Here is a 21,070-nt window from a genome sequence, read left to right as displayed (position 1 = left end):
TCACATGAAAAGCTTCTAACTTGGCATCAGTACATTTACACAAAGTGGAATGGGCTTTTAATATTGAATTTAATTAAGTCTTGCAATCATATAAATACGGTTTGTTTTCTGTGTTAAACCGGATTTGTTTTTAATATGTATTTTTGCCAACTAAGATAAAGCTGGAAAATTTCTGTACATATATCACTTTATTTAAATAATCTTTGGAAAACACTCCTTTTTGTATAGCCCCTTGTTTATACTTAACCATTACACTGTTTTTCCTAGATGAGGAGTCTCTGAACTAGGAGTATATTTCATTTTGAATTTTATCTAACTGTTGTAATTTTTTTAAAAGCCCATTCATTCTTGCATATTTAATTGGCAAACCCACATAAGATAATTTAGCACAAGAGGAATCATATTCTTTATCCTGCTATATAGTAAAACCTCTCACTAATTCAGAATTTATGACATTTTAGATGCAGTATTTGTGATTCTTCTTTTTTTTTTTTTTTGAGTAAAAAATTCAAAATAATTTCTTCCTCTGAATTTTCAGGGTCATACTTATAAGGGAAAACCTGTCTAAAATCACTAGCTTATCAAACCAAGGGCTCAAGAAATGAAGGATTCCTTCAACGTGCCTTCAGCCTCTGGGTCCAGCAATTAATTCTTGTATGTTAAAGGACTTTTATGTTTATGGTACATTTTTATGTAATATAGGCCTATTTTGAATTATAATGTAGGTAACCACATTTTTATTGTAACATTTAGCTTAATCTATAATCTATATTGCTTGAAGTTAATAAAACTGAATTTTACTTAAATGTTCTATGTTAAGATTTTTTCAGTAAGTGACATGGGCCAATCCATTCAGTGTTACTCCGAATTAGTGAGGTTTTACTGTCCTAGTGTCATAAAGAGTTCAAGCTTTTTGAAACAGTAGTCATTTAGTTCCAGAAAGGGAAGTCCTAATTTTGTCCAGTTTTGTCGTACCTGGATAATACTTTAGAAATTCTAGATAAACATAGTTAGAAAAGAGTGTGTGAACATGAAACTATCTATGATACTCTCTTTAGCATCCTAAAATTGGCAATGAAATGTAGAATTAATTAAAAATGTGTGTGTAGATCCACATATTTATCTACCATTTCTTCCTTATACACACTTGTTTAGTTGCTGTACTACAAGGTACAGCTTAGACTAGTTGACCTTTTGAAATTCCTTCCAGATTTACATTTATTCCATGCTCAAGGAATTTGACTTTTGATGACATAGATCGTATTTTAGTTATATGTAACTTTAGAATAGGAAAAGTAAATTGCCTTCCTTATTTATATATACTAAACTAAAGTTTTTATAATGTGAAATGTAGTTTTTTAAAGGATAGAATGCCAGTATTTTCCAAGTCAAATGTTGAAACCAAGGATGGGAAGGCCTAAAGTAAGCTTAAAGGAGGAAATTTATAAAAGAAACAGGAAAGAAGAAGGAATGAAAGAAAGATTTGGCTGAGGGTAGTGAATGGGGGTCAGCAGAAGAAGACCACAAAGGAAAATGACCGAGGGACAAGATGGGACAATAAAGATAAATGAGAAAAAAAAAAAGGATTGCGAATAGGCCATTAAAGATATTGGATAAAACTTTGTAAATTTTTTAGAGTTCAGTTGAGTTTATTAATACTGGAGGACAGAATAGCGTTTCTGAGATATATTTGGGAAATGTAAGTCACTTGTGAATCAACTATTACTAACAATATCACTAAGTTTATTTGTGAAATGACTTTGCATGCAGTTATTTTTTATGCAAACTAAATTTTCCCAGATAAACTATTACATGTAAAATTTTGTTACTTCTGTAACTTAATGACCCAGTTACTTCACATAACTGATTAGCTAATAGGTTTTATCCATAACCAGTTCTTATACTTGTTTTTATTGATTTAGTGATATTTATGAACAGAAGTAGTTTATCTTTCAGAATTGCTTCTTTGCAGGTAGATTCTTGATCTATCACTTCTAACAGCTGCAGATTCTTCTTGCTTGTTCCTTTTAACATTTTTCTCTTGTTCTTCCAAAGTAAACTGATTAAAAACTTTATTTTGAAGCTGAATAATGGCTTAATTATAAATATAACACTTACAGATGGAAGTGGAGAACGAGGAGAAAAGGATGCAAGCAAAATCACAACATATCCTCCAGGCTCTGTGCGTTTTGACTGTGAGCTTCGGGCAGTACAAGTCAGCTGTGGATTTCACCATTCAGGTAGCAGCTGGAACGTTAGGGTATAACTGCATTTTTACAATTGTGCTAAATAACTTGTTTAGTTTTGATGAATATAATCTGATAACTCTGTGTTAAAATATGTAGTGTGGCACGATCTCTTAAATTGTATGAAAGCTTTATTCTTACTACAGTCTTGTTTAAAACTTGGCATGATGAAGCAGGTACTTGTGTAAAGATACTTCTAGTTTGTCTTCTGGTGTACTTAGTTTATGAAATTTCTGAAGATCAAATAATCCTGAAATCTCTTTGAACTCTAGAATCCTGTGATCTTTGTAACTTGGTTCCATATTTTGTTATAATTTGGTGAGAAGTGTGTATCAATAAATTCCTCAATTTTCTTAAAATGTATAAAATAATTAAATTCTTTGTAAATTATTGATATTTGGGTTATGTAGCTTAGGTTATACTGTTCAAATTCTATAAAATTAGAAAATTTTAAATTCTAGAAAATTTTAAATTTTAAATTCTATTTTCTTACTTGATAAAGCATTGAAAGATATTAAAGTTCTGATATTTCATGTATATTTTACATAAATGTACAGAGCTCAGACTCATCTGCTACCTGTGAATTATCTAGATATGAGAGAACAGTATTTATATATGATTACACAGTAACATTTTACAGTTGACCCAAACAAATGTTTTATTAAAAATGAATGTTATTAAATGGCATTTATAAGAATTTAAAGTATGTATTATGAAAAATATGCTTTTGCATAATGTACAAAATATTTAATTTACTTTTAAAATGAAACATTTTAAAGTATTATTAATATAAATTTTTGCTTCAGTTGCCTGTTTTTTAATACCTCTGTAAACTTTAAGTGGTGAAAGTTGCACTGCTTTGAGTACAGTTGTGATGGAAAAAATAAAATGTATATAATGAAAAAATAAAGCTCTGTATTTTTGATTTAGTGGTCTTAATGGAAAATGGAGATGTCTATACATTTGGATATGGGCAGCATGGTCAGCTTGGTCATGGAGATGTCAATTCCAGGTACTCTGACAATTTGTTTGAACATACTAAGTCTGTTTTTTCCTTTCTATACTCTTTTCTTTCTAAATATATATTTATATACTTGAAATATGTGCTCATAGCTTTGCATTGTAGTCCATGAATTATTGGTGATTCTTGATTTCTTGAGTGCTTTTGTGGAGATAGATAATACTGCTTTTCCAGGAGAAAAGTTGATTTCCTTTTTTTTTTTTTAATTAAATTTTTTTTATTTTTTACATCATTGTTCATTTTCCTCTCTTACCAACTTTGTGACTGCAGTTTACATTCTGTTGGATTGCTAAATACATGTAAAGTACCTAACATGAACACATGTAAATGTCATTTTTCTTTCCTCCTTTTTTTATATTCTCTAAATTTAATAAATGGGCTCACCAGTATTATGGGAAGGGTTCAGACTATGTATTAGAAAACCTGCTACCAACTCTTGGGAAAATTCTTTAAGCTCTACAGAGCTTACAGTAAATTGATAAATAGTGACATATTTCATGTAAAAATGCTCTGTAAGCTACAGACAAATAAGCAGGTTTAGGAACTTCCCCTTTAATTCTTTGTTTGAATTGAACTGGACATTTCCATGAGACCATTAGTTCACCATATCGCCCTTTAAAGTGCTAATTGTTTATTTACCAAAACTCCCTGTACCTCAGAGTTGAGAACCTTTTCTGTTCTAGCTGTATCACTCTGGCACGTAAAAAGAAAAAAACTACTCTTATGAGGCATGACCATTCTGCTCTCCTGTGCTTTTATTAAGTTCCCACCTTTTAGTAACCTACAATTTACAATCTGACTCATTGTGTTTTCTCATCTGAGTCCAGGGACTGATGAAACTTCCAAAACAAAGCCTAGAAATATGACTGCAGAATTGAGGCTGTTAGAGGGAGAGGGAGCGTAGAAGGAAAAGAAAGGAGGGAAGGGGCCCAAGAGCCTAGAGTAAAGGACTCTGAATGCTTTGGTGTGGGTGGTATGGTTACTTAACCTTTAACCCTAAATCATGTACAGTGTTATAAACCATTGTAACTTCAGTAAAGAAAGGAATAAAAAAATCTAGAAGTCTGGCTATAAAAAAATGAGGCTACCAGAGGAGGAGAGTGGACAAGAAAATGGGGATAAAGCCCAGTGGACTACGGTAGAGGACTCTAGGTACCTTTTAGTAGGTGTGGTGTGGTGACACACCTGAAGAGGTGAGAGTCTGTATTTCTGAGTCATATTTGGTGAAAAAAAATAAAAGTTTTGTGTCTAGACTTAGAGTAATCTATTCAGGAAATCTTTTAATAATCTATGTGACTATGTCTTTTTCATCTTTGTATTTCTATCACCTGGAATGGAGGCAGGCACATTATACCAAAATAAGTGTGTAAGAATAATAATATTCTTATTAATATATTTTGCCTTTTCTATTCTTTATTTATTGTTTCTTATTTCAGTTGATCTTGTAAGAAATTGCCTTTTTTTTTTGACCTAGGGGATGTCCGACTCTTGTTCAGGCATTGCCAGGCCCTACTACACAAGTTACAGCAGGCAGCAACCACACCGCAGTACTTTTAATGGATGGGCAAGTCTTCACATTTGGAAGTTTTTCTGTAAGTAATGTTTAAAACAAAAATAATATTGCATTGTATCAGTGTATTTCTTCAGTCTGCCTGTTCTGTTCCCCTCTCTGTCTCTGTGAATCCTCTCACCCTCCCGTGCATATGGCCTGTACCCCGGTTCTTGTATAAAAATAAATAAATCCTTGGGGAAAAAAAAGAATAATCTGCATACATTGCAACCCTTTGCTCCTCCGTAGTCTAGTTTGTATTTTGTCAATAATTATTGATCCCATAATTATTTTGAGGCATTTTTCCCCCTCCAATCTGATCAGGTATTGATTTGCTTGTTTTTCTCTGTTTTCCTTTAATCTGTAACATTGCCATATCTTTTGTCTATTATGACTTGACAATTTTGACAATGTGGTAGTTTTGAAAAATGTCTTTCATTTTCATTTCTCTGATATTTTATCATATGTAGTTCAGATTGTGCACTTCAGGCCAAAACATGAAATGCTATATAAATGATGTTTTGTTCTCTGGACATCAATTCTGGAAGCATAAAATATCCATCTGTCCTCACTGGTGATGTAAATTTTTATCACCTGGTAAAATGTCATCTGCTTTTTCTACTGTATCGTTAGTTTTTCCCTTGATACTATTAAGCAATCTGTAGATTGACACCTTCTCATCAAAATTTTCCCTTAGATTTAGCATTCATTCATCATTCTTGATTAAACCAGTCTTTACTATAATAGTTGTATAGTGATTATTTACCAACTCCAGCACCCTACCACATTTTCCAATTGGCCCTTTGCATTTCCTGTTAGCAGTTCTCCTTTCTTGACTGTCTACTTATTAGTATAAACACATGTGTTTTCTTCATTATATTCCTTAATTTGTCAGTGCTTAAATTGTCTCAGATTTGGCCAGTGGGAATGCCTTCAAGCAGCTGCCGTTTTTGTATAATGCGCCTTTTGTATAATGCGTTTTGTATAATGCCGTTTTAGTACTTCCTTACTTATTGGAATAATAACATCAGGCTTACCAGCTCTGTCAGCCTTAGAATGAGCTATTTTTCCAAGTACCCAGGTTCTTTTTTGTGGGGATTTATATTAGCTACTAACTGAACAGCATGTATATTCATTGCTACTGAGTGTCTTTACACTCCAGAATACCTATATGTGCATAAACTCATATAGGCATGTACTTTAGAAATTATAAGTCCAAAACAGTACTTTTGGTTTCAGTCCACTCCCACAAGAGCTGTTTTTCACTTTGCCCCATTCCATATTTATGCCTGTTCTTCCACAGTGAGAATCATGCCTCTTAACAATATCATTCACTTAGTTAACATGTATTTAGTCCTCAAATATGTCTAAAATACTTTTCATATTTGCCATTACTGAAAGAAAATTCACTAAAAAGAATTCAGAATTTGTCATTCTTGCCCTTGCCACTCTCTCACCTGTGTCCTACTTCAAGATCGAAAATCATAACTTAGTCAAATACCGTTTTTATAACTTAACTTGGAATCTTTATCTCCATACACTTACGGTGTTACTGTATTACTCCTTTGGAATGGAATTGCTTCACTTTGTTCTTTGTTTCAATTTGCTTTTAGTTTAAGGATTCCTCCTTCCATATGCTTTATGTAACTTTATGTATGTAGATCTTCCTTATTCTATTCTTCTATCTGCTTGGTACTCCACTGTGTACATTCACATACTTTCCAATATTTTGCAACAATCTCAGTAAATATTGTTAGAGCTGCATTTTTGAGGTAAATTTTTGGAAGTAAAGATTGCTGCATCAAAGGTTAGTGCCAGTATAATTGGGTGAAATCGTAACAATTTCCCTCTATGTTTCTATGTTATTTTCTCACCAGCAATGTATAAGAGAGCCAGTTTCTCCATACCTTATCAGTGGGATGTATTATCACACCTTTTAATCTGTGTCAGTCTTATGGGTAAGAACTGGCCCTGTGCACTTCACTCCTTTTCCTGGTGCTGTGAATCTTCAGCTTCCTACCTGTAGTTAATATTTTGACAGTATGGTGGAATTTGCTTCTTGAGGAGATGATTTTCTGAGTGGTTTTTCCAAGTCTTCTACCCTCTACTCTCTTCCTTAAGCTCCCCCTCTTGTGCTCTCTACCCCTTCAGACTGGCAAGTGGGAAGGGGATGGAAAAGACCCTTTTGGGTTTCTTCCTGTGTTTAAAAGTAACTGTGAAGAGTCCGGTGCTTTCTAATATTGCTGGAGTTGAGTCACATGTGGTTTCCTTTAGTGTGTGTTGGTTTTGTGGGTTTTTGTTTAGGGAAACGGGGGCACATGCATTGTCATATTTGAAGTCAGACTCTTGTCCGCCAGCTCCAACAGTCCCAGTTGTGGTTTTTATTGTATTTAAATGTGCCGTGTTTATAATCACATTCTGAAACCCTTTGAGGCTGTCCAGACATCTATCATGTTCTTGGACTGCTTTTCCTCACATTAGTTGGTTGGTAATAAGAGAATGGGTATTTATTTCAGTAATCAACAAAAAACTGGAAGTAATTATTTTCCCCTGAAAATATATCTCTGAATATGAGGTACTTTGCTGACTACATTTTTGTGTTTTGTGTTTTTTTTTTTTTTTCCCCAAAAAAAATAAGACTAGACATTGAAAGAAGCTGAAAACAATCATTAAACTTTTTGGCTTCTTCTCCAATCATGTATCTGGGCTAAGTTGCTTTTGTAGTCAGTTTGTTACTGTTTTCTTGTTTCGTTGGTGTAATTCACTGGAAACCTAGTATGTTAAAAACTTAACTTGGCTGTTTGCAATGCTCTGGACTCTCTTGTTCTTTGGGTTTTTTGGCTTTGGGTGCTCATTGGCAAGATACTCATAAATAACCTTGGGTGTCATAACATTCCTGCCCTCCAGAAGGCTCTGAAAGGGGATCCTTGAGAGAGGGGGGTGGGGGGAGAGAAAGAGAGAGGAGGAGGGAGAGAGAAAGGGCGCCCATGTGCGCACTCCCAAATCAGGGATGAATGTTAGCCAATCCAAAAATCAACATTTTTTAATTCTTTTCAGTTACTAGCTTTGTAGTGAGAAGCTTCCTATAACTTTTTAAAATTAGACTCTTACCTATTTACAGCCATACTTTTTAAATGAGAGATGGTGCCGTCATACATACCATTGACTCTGCTGTGTAGTTTGAAACATAAATGAAAAAACTTAACACATGGTTGAGTGAACTATATATATAATTTTCTAATTGTTTTCACAGTAGCATTCCTTTTTATTTAGGTTTTCTTTTTTTTTTTTTTGCAGCCAACTGTATTCACTTTATTTTTTTTATTTTTTTTCACATTTTATTTGAATTTTATTTTTTATATTCCCCATACAATTACAACCCCCTTATTTTGACCCCATGTCCTCCTTTCCCCGCCGCCTACTTCCATAGAGTGTCTCTGGTTCATAGTTGTTTGTTGATTTTGATATTTTCTTTCTTATAGTTATTCTTTTTCCTGGTCCCTTATTTAAGTTTTCTAGATTCCTGCTATGAGTGAGACCATCCGGTATTTTTCTTTTTCTTTCTGGCTTATTTCGCTGAGCATGTTCCCTTCCAGCGCCATCCATGTTGCTGCAAATTGCATGTGTTTATCTTTTTTGAATGCTGAGTAATATTCCATGGTGTATATGTACCACATCTTCTTGATCCAGTCATCTATTTTTGGGCATTTGGGTTGTTTCCAAATCTTAGCTATTGTAAACAGTGCTGCTATAAACACAGGGGTGCAGGTGTTCTTTGGAATTGATGTTTCTGTGTCCTTTGGGTAAATACCCAGGAGTGGAATAGTAGCAGTACTTTCTGTTTTGGTCTCTTACCCAAATATTTTCAGACAGGCAAATTCAGTAGCAACTTTTTTTTGAAATAACAATGCAAAATGTGAAATAGATTTTTTTTTGATGAGCCATTTGTGATATTAATATTTTAACATGTTGGATATTTGTCTTTTCATTTAATGTAGATGAATGCAGTCAAAGTAATTCATGGAAATTTCTTGCATGGAAAATTATTTCAACTTATTTTTTTGATAATGCGTTCTATGCTTTATTAGGCAAAGAATTCCTAGGAAAAACAGAAATTATTACTTTATAAATTTGGTTGGAATTTCATGCATGTTTCATTAAGAAAAACTAACAATCGATGAAGATTAATGTCTCAGCTGTTTTTGTCTATCTCCTTATCTTTATAAAAATTATGGATTGTTAATTCAGTAATTTTGTTAATATGATTTATATAATCTTTCAGAAAGGACAATTGGGCAGACCAATTTTGGATGTACCATACTGGAATGCAAAACCAGCTCCCATGCCTAATATTGGATCAAAATATGGAAGAAAAGCTACCTGGATAGGTGCAAGTGGGGACCAGACTTTCTTACGAATTGATGAAGCACTCATTAATTCTCACGTGCTTGCTACATCAGAAATTTTTGCCAGTAAACACATAATAGGTAATACCCTCTAAGACAAACATCCATCCAAGAAATCCTTGATTAATTGTAAATGGTTCATCTTTCTCTATTGTAAGATATACCTTTATTATGGTCTTTTTTTTTTTCTGTTTGAAGAATTTAAAAGAAACTTATGAGTATCTGTGTATGTGTCTTGCTAGAAGAATGGAATAACTGGGAGATATGGAAACAAATATATGAAACAAGTATATTTATAAGCTAAAAAGTAGTAGAATGTGAGCTAAATTGTAGGGGGAATAAACCTATATTGGGAGAAGGCATTTTTCCTCTTGTTTCTTATTCATTAAGTGATAAAAAATGGTATGAAAGGTTTCATAAATCAAAGTTTGAAGTTTCATTGTGTATCAACCCACATTTATATCCATATCATGAAAAATTATATAATAGTTTTATATCACCTGGAAATTAAGAGCATGTGTTGTAAATTTAGATGCCCTGAAGTTTTAGTTCTACTATGAGGGTTTGAAAGATTTTCAGTTACGTGATCAACTTTTTTTTTTTTAGGTCTCAATTTTTTCATCTGCAAATGTAGATAATGGTAATAATTATTTTATAGGCTTGAGGAGACTATAAAAAAGTTATACTTCTTTAAAGTATATGTAAAAAATTTTCCCCAAGGCCTGGTACCTGCTTCTATATCAGAACCCCCTCCATTTAAATGTCTTCTGATAAATAAAGTGGATGGAAGTTGTAAAACTTTTAATGACTCTGAACAAGAGGACCTGCAAGGATTTGGTGTGTGTCTTGATCCTGTTTATGATGTCATTTGGAGGTAAGCATCTTTGTGTATAAAATAGAATAATAAATCTTTTGATCAAATTATATACCTATGGTTACATAAAATTAATTATAGGCAGATTTTTCACACATGAGAACTCTCCTATTTAACTGTTAGCTTCACTTCTATTGTGATTCACCGGAACCTTACAGCATAGTGCAGTGGTTAAGAGCATGTGTTCTAATCCAGAATGACTAGGTTTATCCCAATTTTCTGTATAATCTTGGAGAAGTTACTTTGACTCTGTGAGCTTCACTTTGCTCATTAATAAAATGAGGATAATAATAGTACCTACCTCATAGTGTTAGGAGAATTGAAGAACAAAAGCAGAGGCACATAATAGATGCTATAGAAATGTTTGCTACTGTCATAATTAGCAATTTTATAATTTATAATAAGCAGTTACTTCAAGAGTTCTGCTGTTAATTATTTTTGTGTCAGCAATTCTGTCTATATTGTATAGACTTCATCCCATTTCTTGTTCCCATAAATATGTGATTATTACCTCTTATGTGGAAGAAATTATGTGAAAGACAATACAAAATAAGAGCGATTGCTCTTTAGGACTGTACATAACAAAATTACCACATTGGTAGAGAAATGTATAGGGTACTTTGTAGGTACGTACATAAGAGGCTAAAAAAACTACATTGTATTCATTTAAAATTTATTGTGGTGGTTTATACTGGTAATGAGTAGAGAAAAGAATTTAATTCAGCATTTCTAGCTGATAATGAAAATGTTAATTAGACAATTAAATGATTCAGACTCAAAAGAGTCATCTGGAGTGGGAATATAAATTTGAGAATATGTAGTTTATAGCAATATCTAAATGTGTGGTATTGAATGAGTATACCTGAACAGATGTAATTTGAGAAGAAAGTCCTGGGCCAAGCCCTTCAGAATTTACAAAATTTAGAAATTTCTTAGGAGAGAGGGAACTAGTCATGAGGGTAAAAGGAGCAGCAAGCAATTTCATTTGTTTTGGTTACTTAGAAGTTATTTGCAACTATGAGAATAATTTCATGGAAGTGTTAGATGTGCAGTCTAGTTTGGTGTGCTTTAAAGAGTGAATGGAGATTTCAACTTCTAGGAATTTGGTGAACTAGTGTGTTAACAGGGCCTGTTCTTAAAAACAAAAAATTTGTATTTTTTACATTGTTTGACAGTTAGCCAACATATTGCTAATATAATTCTCTTGTCTCTACCCTCACCTCAAAAAAGAAAAACCAGCATAAAAATTAAAAATAAAAATCATAGCTCCAAAAGGTCATTCTTGAACAGTGTGCTGTCAGCACTGTAAATACTGAGGGCAGTGCTGACATCAGCACTGCTGAGGGCAGTGCTGACATCAGCACTGCAGCACTGCCATTTTGAAAACACGATACCAGTAAGGAAGGTGGAAAGTGATCCTGAAACTCTCAAATTAAGCTTCTCGTCTTGGAATGATGCTAAGGTGGGGTCAGAAAGGTGCTTCCTCTTTGGCTTCAGTAGTCAAGTGTAAATCATCTAGAAAGAAAAGCTCCCTCTCCGTTTAGGTTCAGAGGTTTTTTTTACCAAATTGAGATCCAGTCAAATAAGAGCTAAAAGTTTAAGACTCCTTAACCTATGAGGACTAACGCTATTAGTGAAATTCAACAAAAGAACAAACAAATACCAATTTCAGATCTTGGTATTGTCAGAAAAAGAATATACGTTAGCTATATATGAAATGTTTAAAAGATAAAAATGGAATCTCCTAATTGAACAAGGAAAAGAGACTTAATGGGACTTAGAATAATGAGACATATTTGGAAAAAACAAGCAGAACTTTTTTAAGTGTAGTATTTTAACAAATGCATGTATACATCACATTTGAATAGGTAAAGAAGGCACAGCTAAGGAAATTACCCTGAATGCCATAGAAACAAGAATATAAAAATTATGAAAGTTAAGAGATTTGAAGATTATAATGAAATCTAATAAACATTCAAGGAGACAGTAGAGAAAATAGAGAAGATGCAGTATTTGAAGAGATACTGCCTGAGACTCTTCCCAAATCAAATATTTGAATCCACAGATAATAGAAATTGTAATCAAAAAGTTATAGTAGTTACAGTGCACTCAAGACAAGAAAAATCTTAAAAGCAGCCTAAGAATGAACATCTAGAAAAGAGCAACAACTAGGTTAATAAATTAAGCAAAAATACAGTAATATTAATGTTAATAACTATTGTTGTTAAATATACTGTTCATGAAGTATTACTATTTTCATATTGTTTCCCTTATAATACAATATGTACAATTTGGTGCAAACATTGAAAATAATGAACTATATTTTGTCCTCATTCAGCTAACTTTGTATTCTCTTTGTATTGTTAATTATATTTAAAAAATTTGTAATGAAAATTTTTTAATAATGAAACTGTATATTAAAATGCTGTAATTATTCTCTTTCTTTTTTTAAGGTTTCGGCCAAATACTAGAGAACTGTGGTGTTACAATGCAGTAGTTGCTGATGCCAGACTTCCTTCTGCAACAGACATGCAGTCCAGATGTAGTATTCTAAGTCCTGAATTGGCCTTACCAACAGGATCACGGGCGCTTACCACCCGATCTCATGCAGCTTTGCATATTCTAGGTAAGGTTGTTCTTTGGTGATCAGCTAATTTTCACTTATGTGTACTGAGGATTTTATTTTTAAATTTAGATGTGTATGTCATTCTTTTGTGTTTATTAAACAATAATGTGCTAGGTATGTCAAATTCTCTAACTGGAAGGAGGTTATTATGTAGAAAGGACTATATCACATTTCTGCCAATACCATGAAAGATTCATATATGCCCAAATATGAAGCAGTCCTGAACATAATTTTTCTAATAGTTAGCTTATTTTTTTTTTAATCAATGACATACCATTATTGTACATCCTTTGTTTATTCACAGTACAGGTGTTTTCCCTTCAGGTATAGTAACCACAGTTTCCCACCACCGAAGCACTCATAGCTCTCTATCATAGTCCGGTGCTTTCCTCCCTACCTGTTTTCTCCCCTCCTCCTCCCTCTCACCTCCACCTTCCTCCTGGATGCCTGAGATTTATGGCCAGCTTTCAAGGGTTTGTTTTAAACTTTGTTTTTGTCTTTGAGTCTGTTTGTTTTCTCTACATTTCACATATAAGTGAAAATGTCTGATATTTCTCTTTCTCTTTCTGGTTCTCTGCACACAGTTCCATTCATGTTGCCAAAATGCTATGAGTGGGTTTTTGATTGCAGAGTAGTATTGTGTATTTGTGTGTGTGTGTGCCTGCCCCACATCTTCTTGATCTACTCATCTTTTCTAATGCATTTAGGTTGTTTCCATATCTTGGCTATTATAAATAGTGTTGCTATAAAACAGATTTTTAAAAATAATGTTTTTGCTTAACTTGAATATATAAGCATTAGAGATGTAGATCAAATATTCAAATGTATCATTATAATACTTGATTTATGGACATTATTTCAAAGTGACAATTTCTATTAAATATGTTAAATTTTTAAGATCCTACTTATAAGTCTTCTTACATAAGATTATACACAGCATATCACCTTCATTTCTATTTAATTAATTTGAAGTATAGCATTTTCTCAACATATTTATTCTGTTGCTAGGAATTTTTTACCAGTCCACATAAGTACTAACTGCTTTTAAAAGTAATTCTTAAAAAGATTCATTTATGCTTATGCTTTTCTGCAATTTGCAGTTGTGAAATCATGTTTCTAAATATAATTAGTAGATCACATCTATAATGCCTTGCTTGCTTTTCTCAAATTTCATTTGTAAAGATTCAAAATTAGCATCAATTAAAGTTATTTCAGGGTAATATGTCATCCTCAAATAGTATTTTAAGGATAAAAGTAAAATTCTTCAGTGAGATTCATAAAAGGAAGGATTTTGTAAGTACTCAAAAAGTAAGCAATTCTAACTTACCAGAGATGTAATTTTTTGCAAAACATTGTCATATAGTATATGACAATGACAGTTATCTTAAAAAAGATAATTGCCCATGCAAAGAATTTTTATGTCTTGTAAGCTTTCATAAAGCAGGTGATTAAAGCTTGGAAAAAATTTGTGGAGCACAATCAAAGTTTATTAATTTAGCCCCTTTAGCATCTCATGTTATCAATAATATTGAAAATTTAAATGTCAAAGAGTCGATTTTTGTTTGTTTTTAGGTTGTCTTGATACCTTGGCAACTATGCAAGATTTAAAAATGGGTGTTGCAAGTACAGAGGAAGAAACTCAAGCAGTAATGAAGGTTTATTCCAAAGAAGATTATAGTGTGGTAAACAGGTTTGAAAGTATGTATATTTATGTTTAGGAAATATTGTCTGGTGGCTCAAATATATGTGGATATTTTAAAGCAAATCCTTTGTATCCTTTAGGTCATGGAGGGGGCTGGGGCTACTCTGCGCATTCAGTAGAAGCTATACGTTTTAGTGCTGACACTGATATTTTACTTGGTGGTCTTGGTCTGTTTGGCGGTAGAGGAGAATACACTGCTAAAATTAAGGTAAGCATGTCATGAACATGTTTGTTGTCCTTTTATTTCACTAGTTGGTTTTGACTTAGAATGTTATTTTATATAATGTTCCTTTTAAAAATAGGACTTTAGGAAATATTAAATACTAAAAAATCTAATACTAAAATACTAAAAATAATACTGATAGTATTAATAGTACTAAATCATTATTGCAGTAAACAAAGTAAGAAGGAAGTAAAATGAATAGAAAATGATTATTTAACAATATTAGACTGAAAAAGACTTTTAATAGTCAATCTCAATCCTACATGCTTAACTTTGTAGTGTTAGGAAAAGCAGCACTTTTTTTTTTTTGTTCTGTTACCATTTTTTAATTTTTTTAAATTTTTTTATATGTTTTTTACATCATTGTTCATTTTTAAACAATGTTTGCTTCCTCCCCCCCTTTCAGGTATAGTCCCCATAGAATTTCCTTCACCAATGCACCTGTGCACCATCACCACAGTCCCCTGTGAAAAGCAGTACTTTTCATTGTATCTTTCTTGTAGCTGTTTTGGTGATAGGAGGCATAACTTTCATAAAGGGGCGTTTTGATGTAGCTGTAATGTTTTTAGCATTTTTAATGCAGAATACTATGTAAACAGACATTATCACCCTGGATTAGGTACTGGTTAGTGTTATACTAGTTTTGCTTCATTTGATCCAGCCACACTGGTGTACTCTCATTCTCTATGAGAACTTACTATTTCCTCTGACTGCAACTCTTTGGTCAATCTGTGTGACACACTTCCTCATCTTTCAGGTCTTGACTCCTTAATGAGCCTATTTAAAAGTGTATATCCTCTCCCTTGCCACAAACTTACTCCGCATAGCTCAGATTTTTTTGGTCTGCATCATTCAACCCAGAGTGCCCAGCTCTTGGAACTGTGCCTGGCACTCAGTATATGTTCAAAATTGTTTGTTGAACATAAGCAGGGCATGTTAGGGGCAAATCATTAAGGATCTTTATGTATTGCTATAAAGAAAGAGAGGAGAAGTTATTGAAGAATTTTAGATTAAGCAGAGTATTCTGGTCAATCGTTCATTTTTAGATGAGCAGTAAGTGTCATTATACAAAAGCAGAACCTCCCACATTGGTGAACTATGACTTCCATCAAGGAATCAAAGGAGACGAGAAGTTGTTATTGACATATTATGGCCAGTAACAGGGTGTGTGTTGAATTGAAAGCTTTGATAACAACAATAAAATAGATATAGTGATAGTAGAGAATATGAGTAAAATTATTATTCCAAGTCTTTGATAGGCATGACTAGGTGTATGATAGTACCACTGATAAGAACGGGGAGGCAGAAGAGGAAGAAATAGATCACTTGACAACTAGTGGACTGATCTGCGTAGGAAAATCCAATAACTGTTGAGAATAAGAAGTGCGCTGAAGACAGATTTCCAAACCATTCACATATAACTGAAAAATTAAGATATCTAGCACAGTAATCGTGCAGTAATTTTAATGTTCTGGTCTCTTCCTTACAAGTGATTTTTCTGCCTTCCTTGCAGTTATTTATAATTCCCCAGAGAAAGTTTTTTTTAATATATTAGTCCATTTTTTAAAGCAACCTTTTTCCTCATTCTGCTTTATTTACATTCAATTAAATTTCACTTTATTTCATAGCCTTTCCTATTTCATGTCTTTATTTTCCTTTCCCAGACTCTCTAGTCTCTCATTTTTATGATTATCTATTTTTTTTATGATTTTCATCTTTCCTTTTCCAATATGCCATGTTACTTTGAACTATTTTTTTGTTTCCTGTTGTTTTCAAGCATCCTTATTTTCCATTATTTCTTTTTCCATAGCTAACATTTTTCTAACTATTTCTGCTAGGTACTTTTCTATTTGTTACACAAATATTTCAGTCAGTCATCATAATTACTATGAAGTAGGTACTGTTATCTGTCTTCCTTTAATGATTGAGTAAAGTGGGTCTTAAATCTCACAGCTAGCAAATACTGAAGCAAGATTTTGTTTTGTTTTAAAGTTCATTTAGATAAAATACCTGGTTGAGTTCTCTACCTCCTTTAGATGTTTACATCTGGTACAAACCTTATATGAAACTATTTAGAGTATATATAAATGAATGTATAAATTGGGAAAATGAAGATTAGTATCACAATAAAACATTGTATATGTTAGTTAATGCAAATGAATGTATGTTTAACAACAAAAATGTTAATATCTGTTTTTTTATATTCTGGGTAGTACAGCATGTATTAGACACAGAAAATAATAAAATACTTAACAGATTTACATAAATGAATCAATGAATGAATGAGACAATATGTTTTTCCCCTTCCCCTAGCTGTTTGAGTTGGGTCCTGATGGAGGAGATCATGAAACTGATGGAGACCTTCTTGCAGAGACTGATGTTTTAGCTTATGACTGTGCTGCTAGGTAAAGATTTATTCTTTGTAACCATTACATACTTAAAATGGAAAATGTAATAAAAATGAATAAACATAAAAGGAAAGTTTTAAATAATCTACCGGTAGGAGATGTGAGCAATTAAATTTTTTTTTTATTTATTTTAAATCCATCTATCTTAGTGCTTTAACCTAAATGGATAACTTGCTATTTCCAGACTTTTGTACTTTCATACCTTTGTGGACCAGTTAACAATTTTCTTCTTCTTCCTCAAAAACCCTTTCTTCTTCTCTGAATCCCCATTATAACGAACACACATTCTTTCTACTTTATTACCCAGAACTTTGTAATTTGCTTATATCTGTATCAGATCTCCTTTTTTTAGATACACACCTTTTCTCTCCTAATTCAGTAAACTTTTTTGTGTAGATACTGTGTGGCAGATGCAGCCCAAACACTGTATCTGTATTAACTTAATCCTCAGAACAGCCCTATGAGTTTTTGCCTGTTTTCAGATGAGGAAACTGGGCCATAAAGAGGATGTTGTTCAACTGGGCCTTAAACTCAGGCCATCTCACTTAAATGCTGTTCACTTTAACATATGCTACCTATCAAACCACTTTTGCTGAATAAATGAACTTTAAAATTAAGCTTCAGGGGCCTCCCTGGTGGTGTAAGAATTAAAGTCTCAGTGCTATCAAGTAATCCCCAGCCACTGCTATGAATTCAGTCCCCGGCCAGGGAGCTACCCACATGGCACAGCAGACCTCTCCTGTCTCACCCGCTGCTCCCCTTAGCAGTGTATTTCAGTAGATCTGCCTGTTCTGCTCCCACTCTGTCTCTGGTGAATCCTCTGACCCCTCTACACCTCTGGCCTACCTATATCCCAGTTCTTGCATACATAAATAAATAAAAATAAATCTTAAAAAAAAAAAAACAGTGCCAGCTTTAGTTTCATTTCCAAACAAAAAACTGGCACAATGTGTGTGTATACAACAATCTTTAAAAATTTTCTCTCTCCCTTTTTTTTTTTTAAATTTTCTAGAGGCATGTCTTATTTATTTATTTATTATTTGTTTGTTTGTTTGGTTTATACATGCACTGGGTACAGTCAGAAGCGCGGGAGGGTGAGAGAATTCACCAGAGCCAGAGCAGGGAGCAGAGCAGGCAGAAGGACCGAAGTACACTGCTGAGGGGAGCAGCGGGCGGCAGGAGAGGTCTGCACACCATGTGGGACCCTCCTCCGGTGGCCGGGGAGCAGCCGGGGATCGAACCGGCGCCGCAGAGGCCGCAGGTAGCTTCGCAACCCAGCGCTCAACCACTGCGCCACCGGGGAGGCCCTCCCTTTTTTTTTAAAGATTTATTTATTTATTTATACAAGTAATGGGTACAGTCAGAAGCACGAGAGGGTGAGAGAACCCAATAGAGCCAAAGTGGGGAGCAGAGCAGGCAGAAGGACCGAAGCACACTGCTGAGGGGAGCAGCAGGCTACAGGAGAGGTCTGCATGCCATGTGGGACCCTCCTTTGGTGGCCCGGGGAGCAGCCAGGGATCGAACCAGTGCTGATGAGGCTGCGGGCAGCTTCGCAACCCAGCGCTCAACCACTGCGCCACCACCAGGGAGGCCCTCTCTCCTTTTTTTTTAAAAAGATTTATTTATTTATTTATGCAAGAACCAGGGTACAGGCCAGATACACGGGAGGGTGAGAGGATTCACCAAAGACAGAGCAGGGAACAGAACAGGCAGACTGACGAAATACACTGCTGAGGGGAGAGGCGGTCGAGAGAGGAGAGGTCTGCCGCACCATGTGGGATCCTTGCTGGTCGGCCGGCTGGGATCCAACCAGTGCTGCAGAGGCTGTGGACAACTTCACAGCGTGTTGCTCAACCACCTGCGCCACCAGGGGAGGCCCTTTTCTCTTGTTTTAATAAGAAAGCTTTTAATTCCGTCACCATAAAACAAATTACTTATTATTTGTGTTCTCATCTAGGCCTTTTAAAATAGAGATTTTTTGGGTATTTTTTGATAATAATTTTTATAATAAAATTAATTTCATGTTTTGTTTATAAAGATTTATTTTTGAAAGTATATGTAACATGGAAATGCAAAGACATTGTCTGAATCACTGATTTTTCTTCAGAGAAAAATACGCAATGATGTTTGATGAACCAGTTCTTTTGCAAGCTGGATGGTGGTATGTGGCATGGGCTCGAGTTTCAGGACCCAGCAGTGACTGTGGATCTCATGGACAGGCTTCAATTACCACAGATGATGGGTAAGCAACTTTTTAAAATATTTATTAAGCAACTGTAATTTATGTAGTGGAATATTGTATTGAAAGCTTACAAGTCTCTCACCTGGATAGAAAGGTACCTGGATAGAAAGGTAAGCAGTCATACAATGTGACTGCTAAAAATTTAACTCATATAATTGCATGCCAAATTCAGGTTTAGACAGGACAAAGAACTAATAGGACTTCCACTCTTTGCTTTTTTCAGTTGGCATCTGTATGCATTTCTGAATGTTACATTGTTTAAAAACTTATTACCCAATTAGAAATTATGTAGAGGGAAGTGGCAAACCATGAAAAGGAAATATATATGTCTTATAAAATTTGACAGTGATTATAAAAATAGCTTACAAATTGCAATATTTGATGGCATAGATTTAATAAAATGTTAGGGGAAATAAATTTTAAATTTCATACATAGAGTACAATTCAATTTATAAATCATTTTCGTATGTATTTTCTCTCTTGATACCCTGAACAACTTTGAAGTGGTGATTAGCACCATTTTATACTCAGGGGAATAGAGAGCCAAAAGATGAAGCGATTTGCTTCAGGTCTGTCACTCTGCAAAGCACAGTTTGATTCATTTGTTTAAAAGGACCATTAGTTATAAGAATTCAGTTTATTTTTTATAATTCTTGAATATAAACTGTTTGAAATGCAGGAGTCATTAAATAGTATATTTCCATTAGTTTTGTTCAACTCATAACAGAGCTGACCAGAAAAAGGACAGACTTAATTTTTATGAGGTGAATTTTATGTTGCTGAATGTCCAAATAGAAGGCTGTAGAAAAATTGTGTTATTGTGTGTATCCTTTTCAACTTTTGACAAGATAGAACTGGAGAGACTGCTTTGATTCTGAACTATATGAGATTCCCATACACAGTTCATTCAACTTTAGGAAATCATATCTTAAAGAGTTAAAATTTATATTTAAAATTTATATTTTAATTAGAAAAACATTTAATTGAGCATATTTAGAATGTTCATTAATTGGAATATTTTGGTAAAAACATTATTATAGTTACAGCTGAATTAGGATGACTAATAGGAGTTTTTCTGATAAGGTTTAATTTCATTCTTTTTTTTTTTTTAAAAAAGATTTATTCATTTTTATACAAGAATTGGGGTACAGGCCAGAGATGCAGGGTGTGAGAGGATTCACCAGAGACAGAGTGGGGAACAGAACAGACAGACTGACGGAATACACCACTGAGGGGAGCAGCAGGAGAGACAGGAGAGGTGTGTCCCGCCATGTGGGTTTCTCCCTGGCTGGCCTGGAATCAAACTCATGCTGCAGTGGCTGCAGATTGCATCATAGGTTTTAACCCCTGCACCACCAGGGAGGCCCTCAATTTCATTCTTACTGGTGAAGCCATTCAGAGCCAGAACTAAAAAAATCAAGACAGTGCCATTTTCCTTGTAGCTCTGTTCATTGTAAACATGGTTAAGTTCCTTACTTCTTTTAATGAGCCCTGAATCATGTTGTTTTTATATCGTTGTGTTTTTTTTTTTTCCTCTTTTTAGGGTTGTTTTCCAATTTAAGAGTTCTAAGAAATCAAATAATGGTACAGATGTTAATGCTGGTCAGATACCTCAATTATTATACAGGTATGCAGCATATTTATAGTTGGTAAATATACTTTATTTTGCTATAATGAACTAGGATTACTATTAAATATATGACATAATTATAAAGTCTTTAAAGCATTCAGTAAGTTATACCAGTAGAAATATAGCTACACTTAGAAAAAACA

At 33.9% G+C, this 21,070-nt stretch overlaps 1 protein-coding gene across 2 annotated transcripts in view; it reads left to right on the top strand.

The window, feature by feature from the left end:
* MYCBP2 (MYC binding protein 2) overlaps positions 1-21,070 on the top strand; it is a gene marked incomplete at both ends in the record, with an annotated part of 205,740 nt that overhangs the window by 66,465 nt on the left and 118,205 nt on the right. For both annotated transcript variants that reach the window (XM_084234986.1, XM_084234987.1), the window contains 11 exons: positions 2,121-2,240; positions 3,177-3,258; positions 4,742-4,859; positions 9,099-9,303; positions 9,943-10,096; positions 12,550-12,722; positions 14,295-14,420; positions 14,505-14,632; positions 16,961-17,052; positions 19,163-19,297; positions 20,841-20,924. In XM_084234986.1, the coding sequence (XP_084091112.1) occupies positions 2,121-2,240; positions 3,177-3,258; positions 4,742-4,859; positions 9,099-9,303; positions 9,943-10,096; positions 12,550-12,722; positions 14,295-14,420; positions 14,505-14,632; positions 16,961-17,052; positions 19,163-19,297; positions 20,841-20,924 (1,417 nt within the window). The remainder of the gene's footprint in view (positions 1-2,120; positions 2,241-3,176; positions 3,259-4,741; positions 4,860-9,098; positions 9,304-9,942; positions 10,097-12,549; positions 12,723-14,294; positions 14,421-14,504; positions 14,633-16,960; positions 17,053-19,162; positions 19,298-20,840; positions 20,925-21,070) is intronic.

The sequence above is a fragment of the Talpa europaea genome (genome assembly GCF_964194135.1).
Source record: "Talpa europaea genome assembly, chromosome: 6".
Taxonomy (NCBI): Eukaryota; Metazoa; Chordata; class Mammalia; order Eulipotyphla; family Talpidae; genus Talpa; species Talpa europaea.
This window is presented reverse-complemented; position numbering and strand designations above follow the sequence as displayed.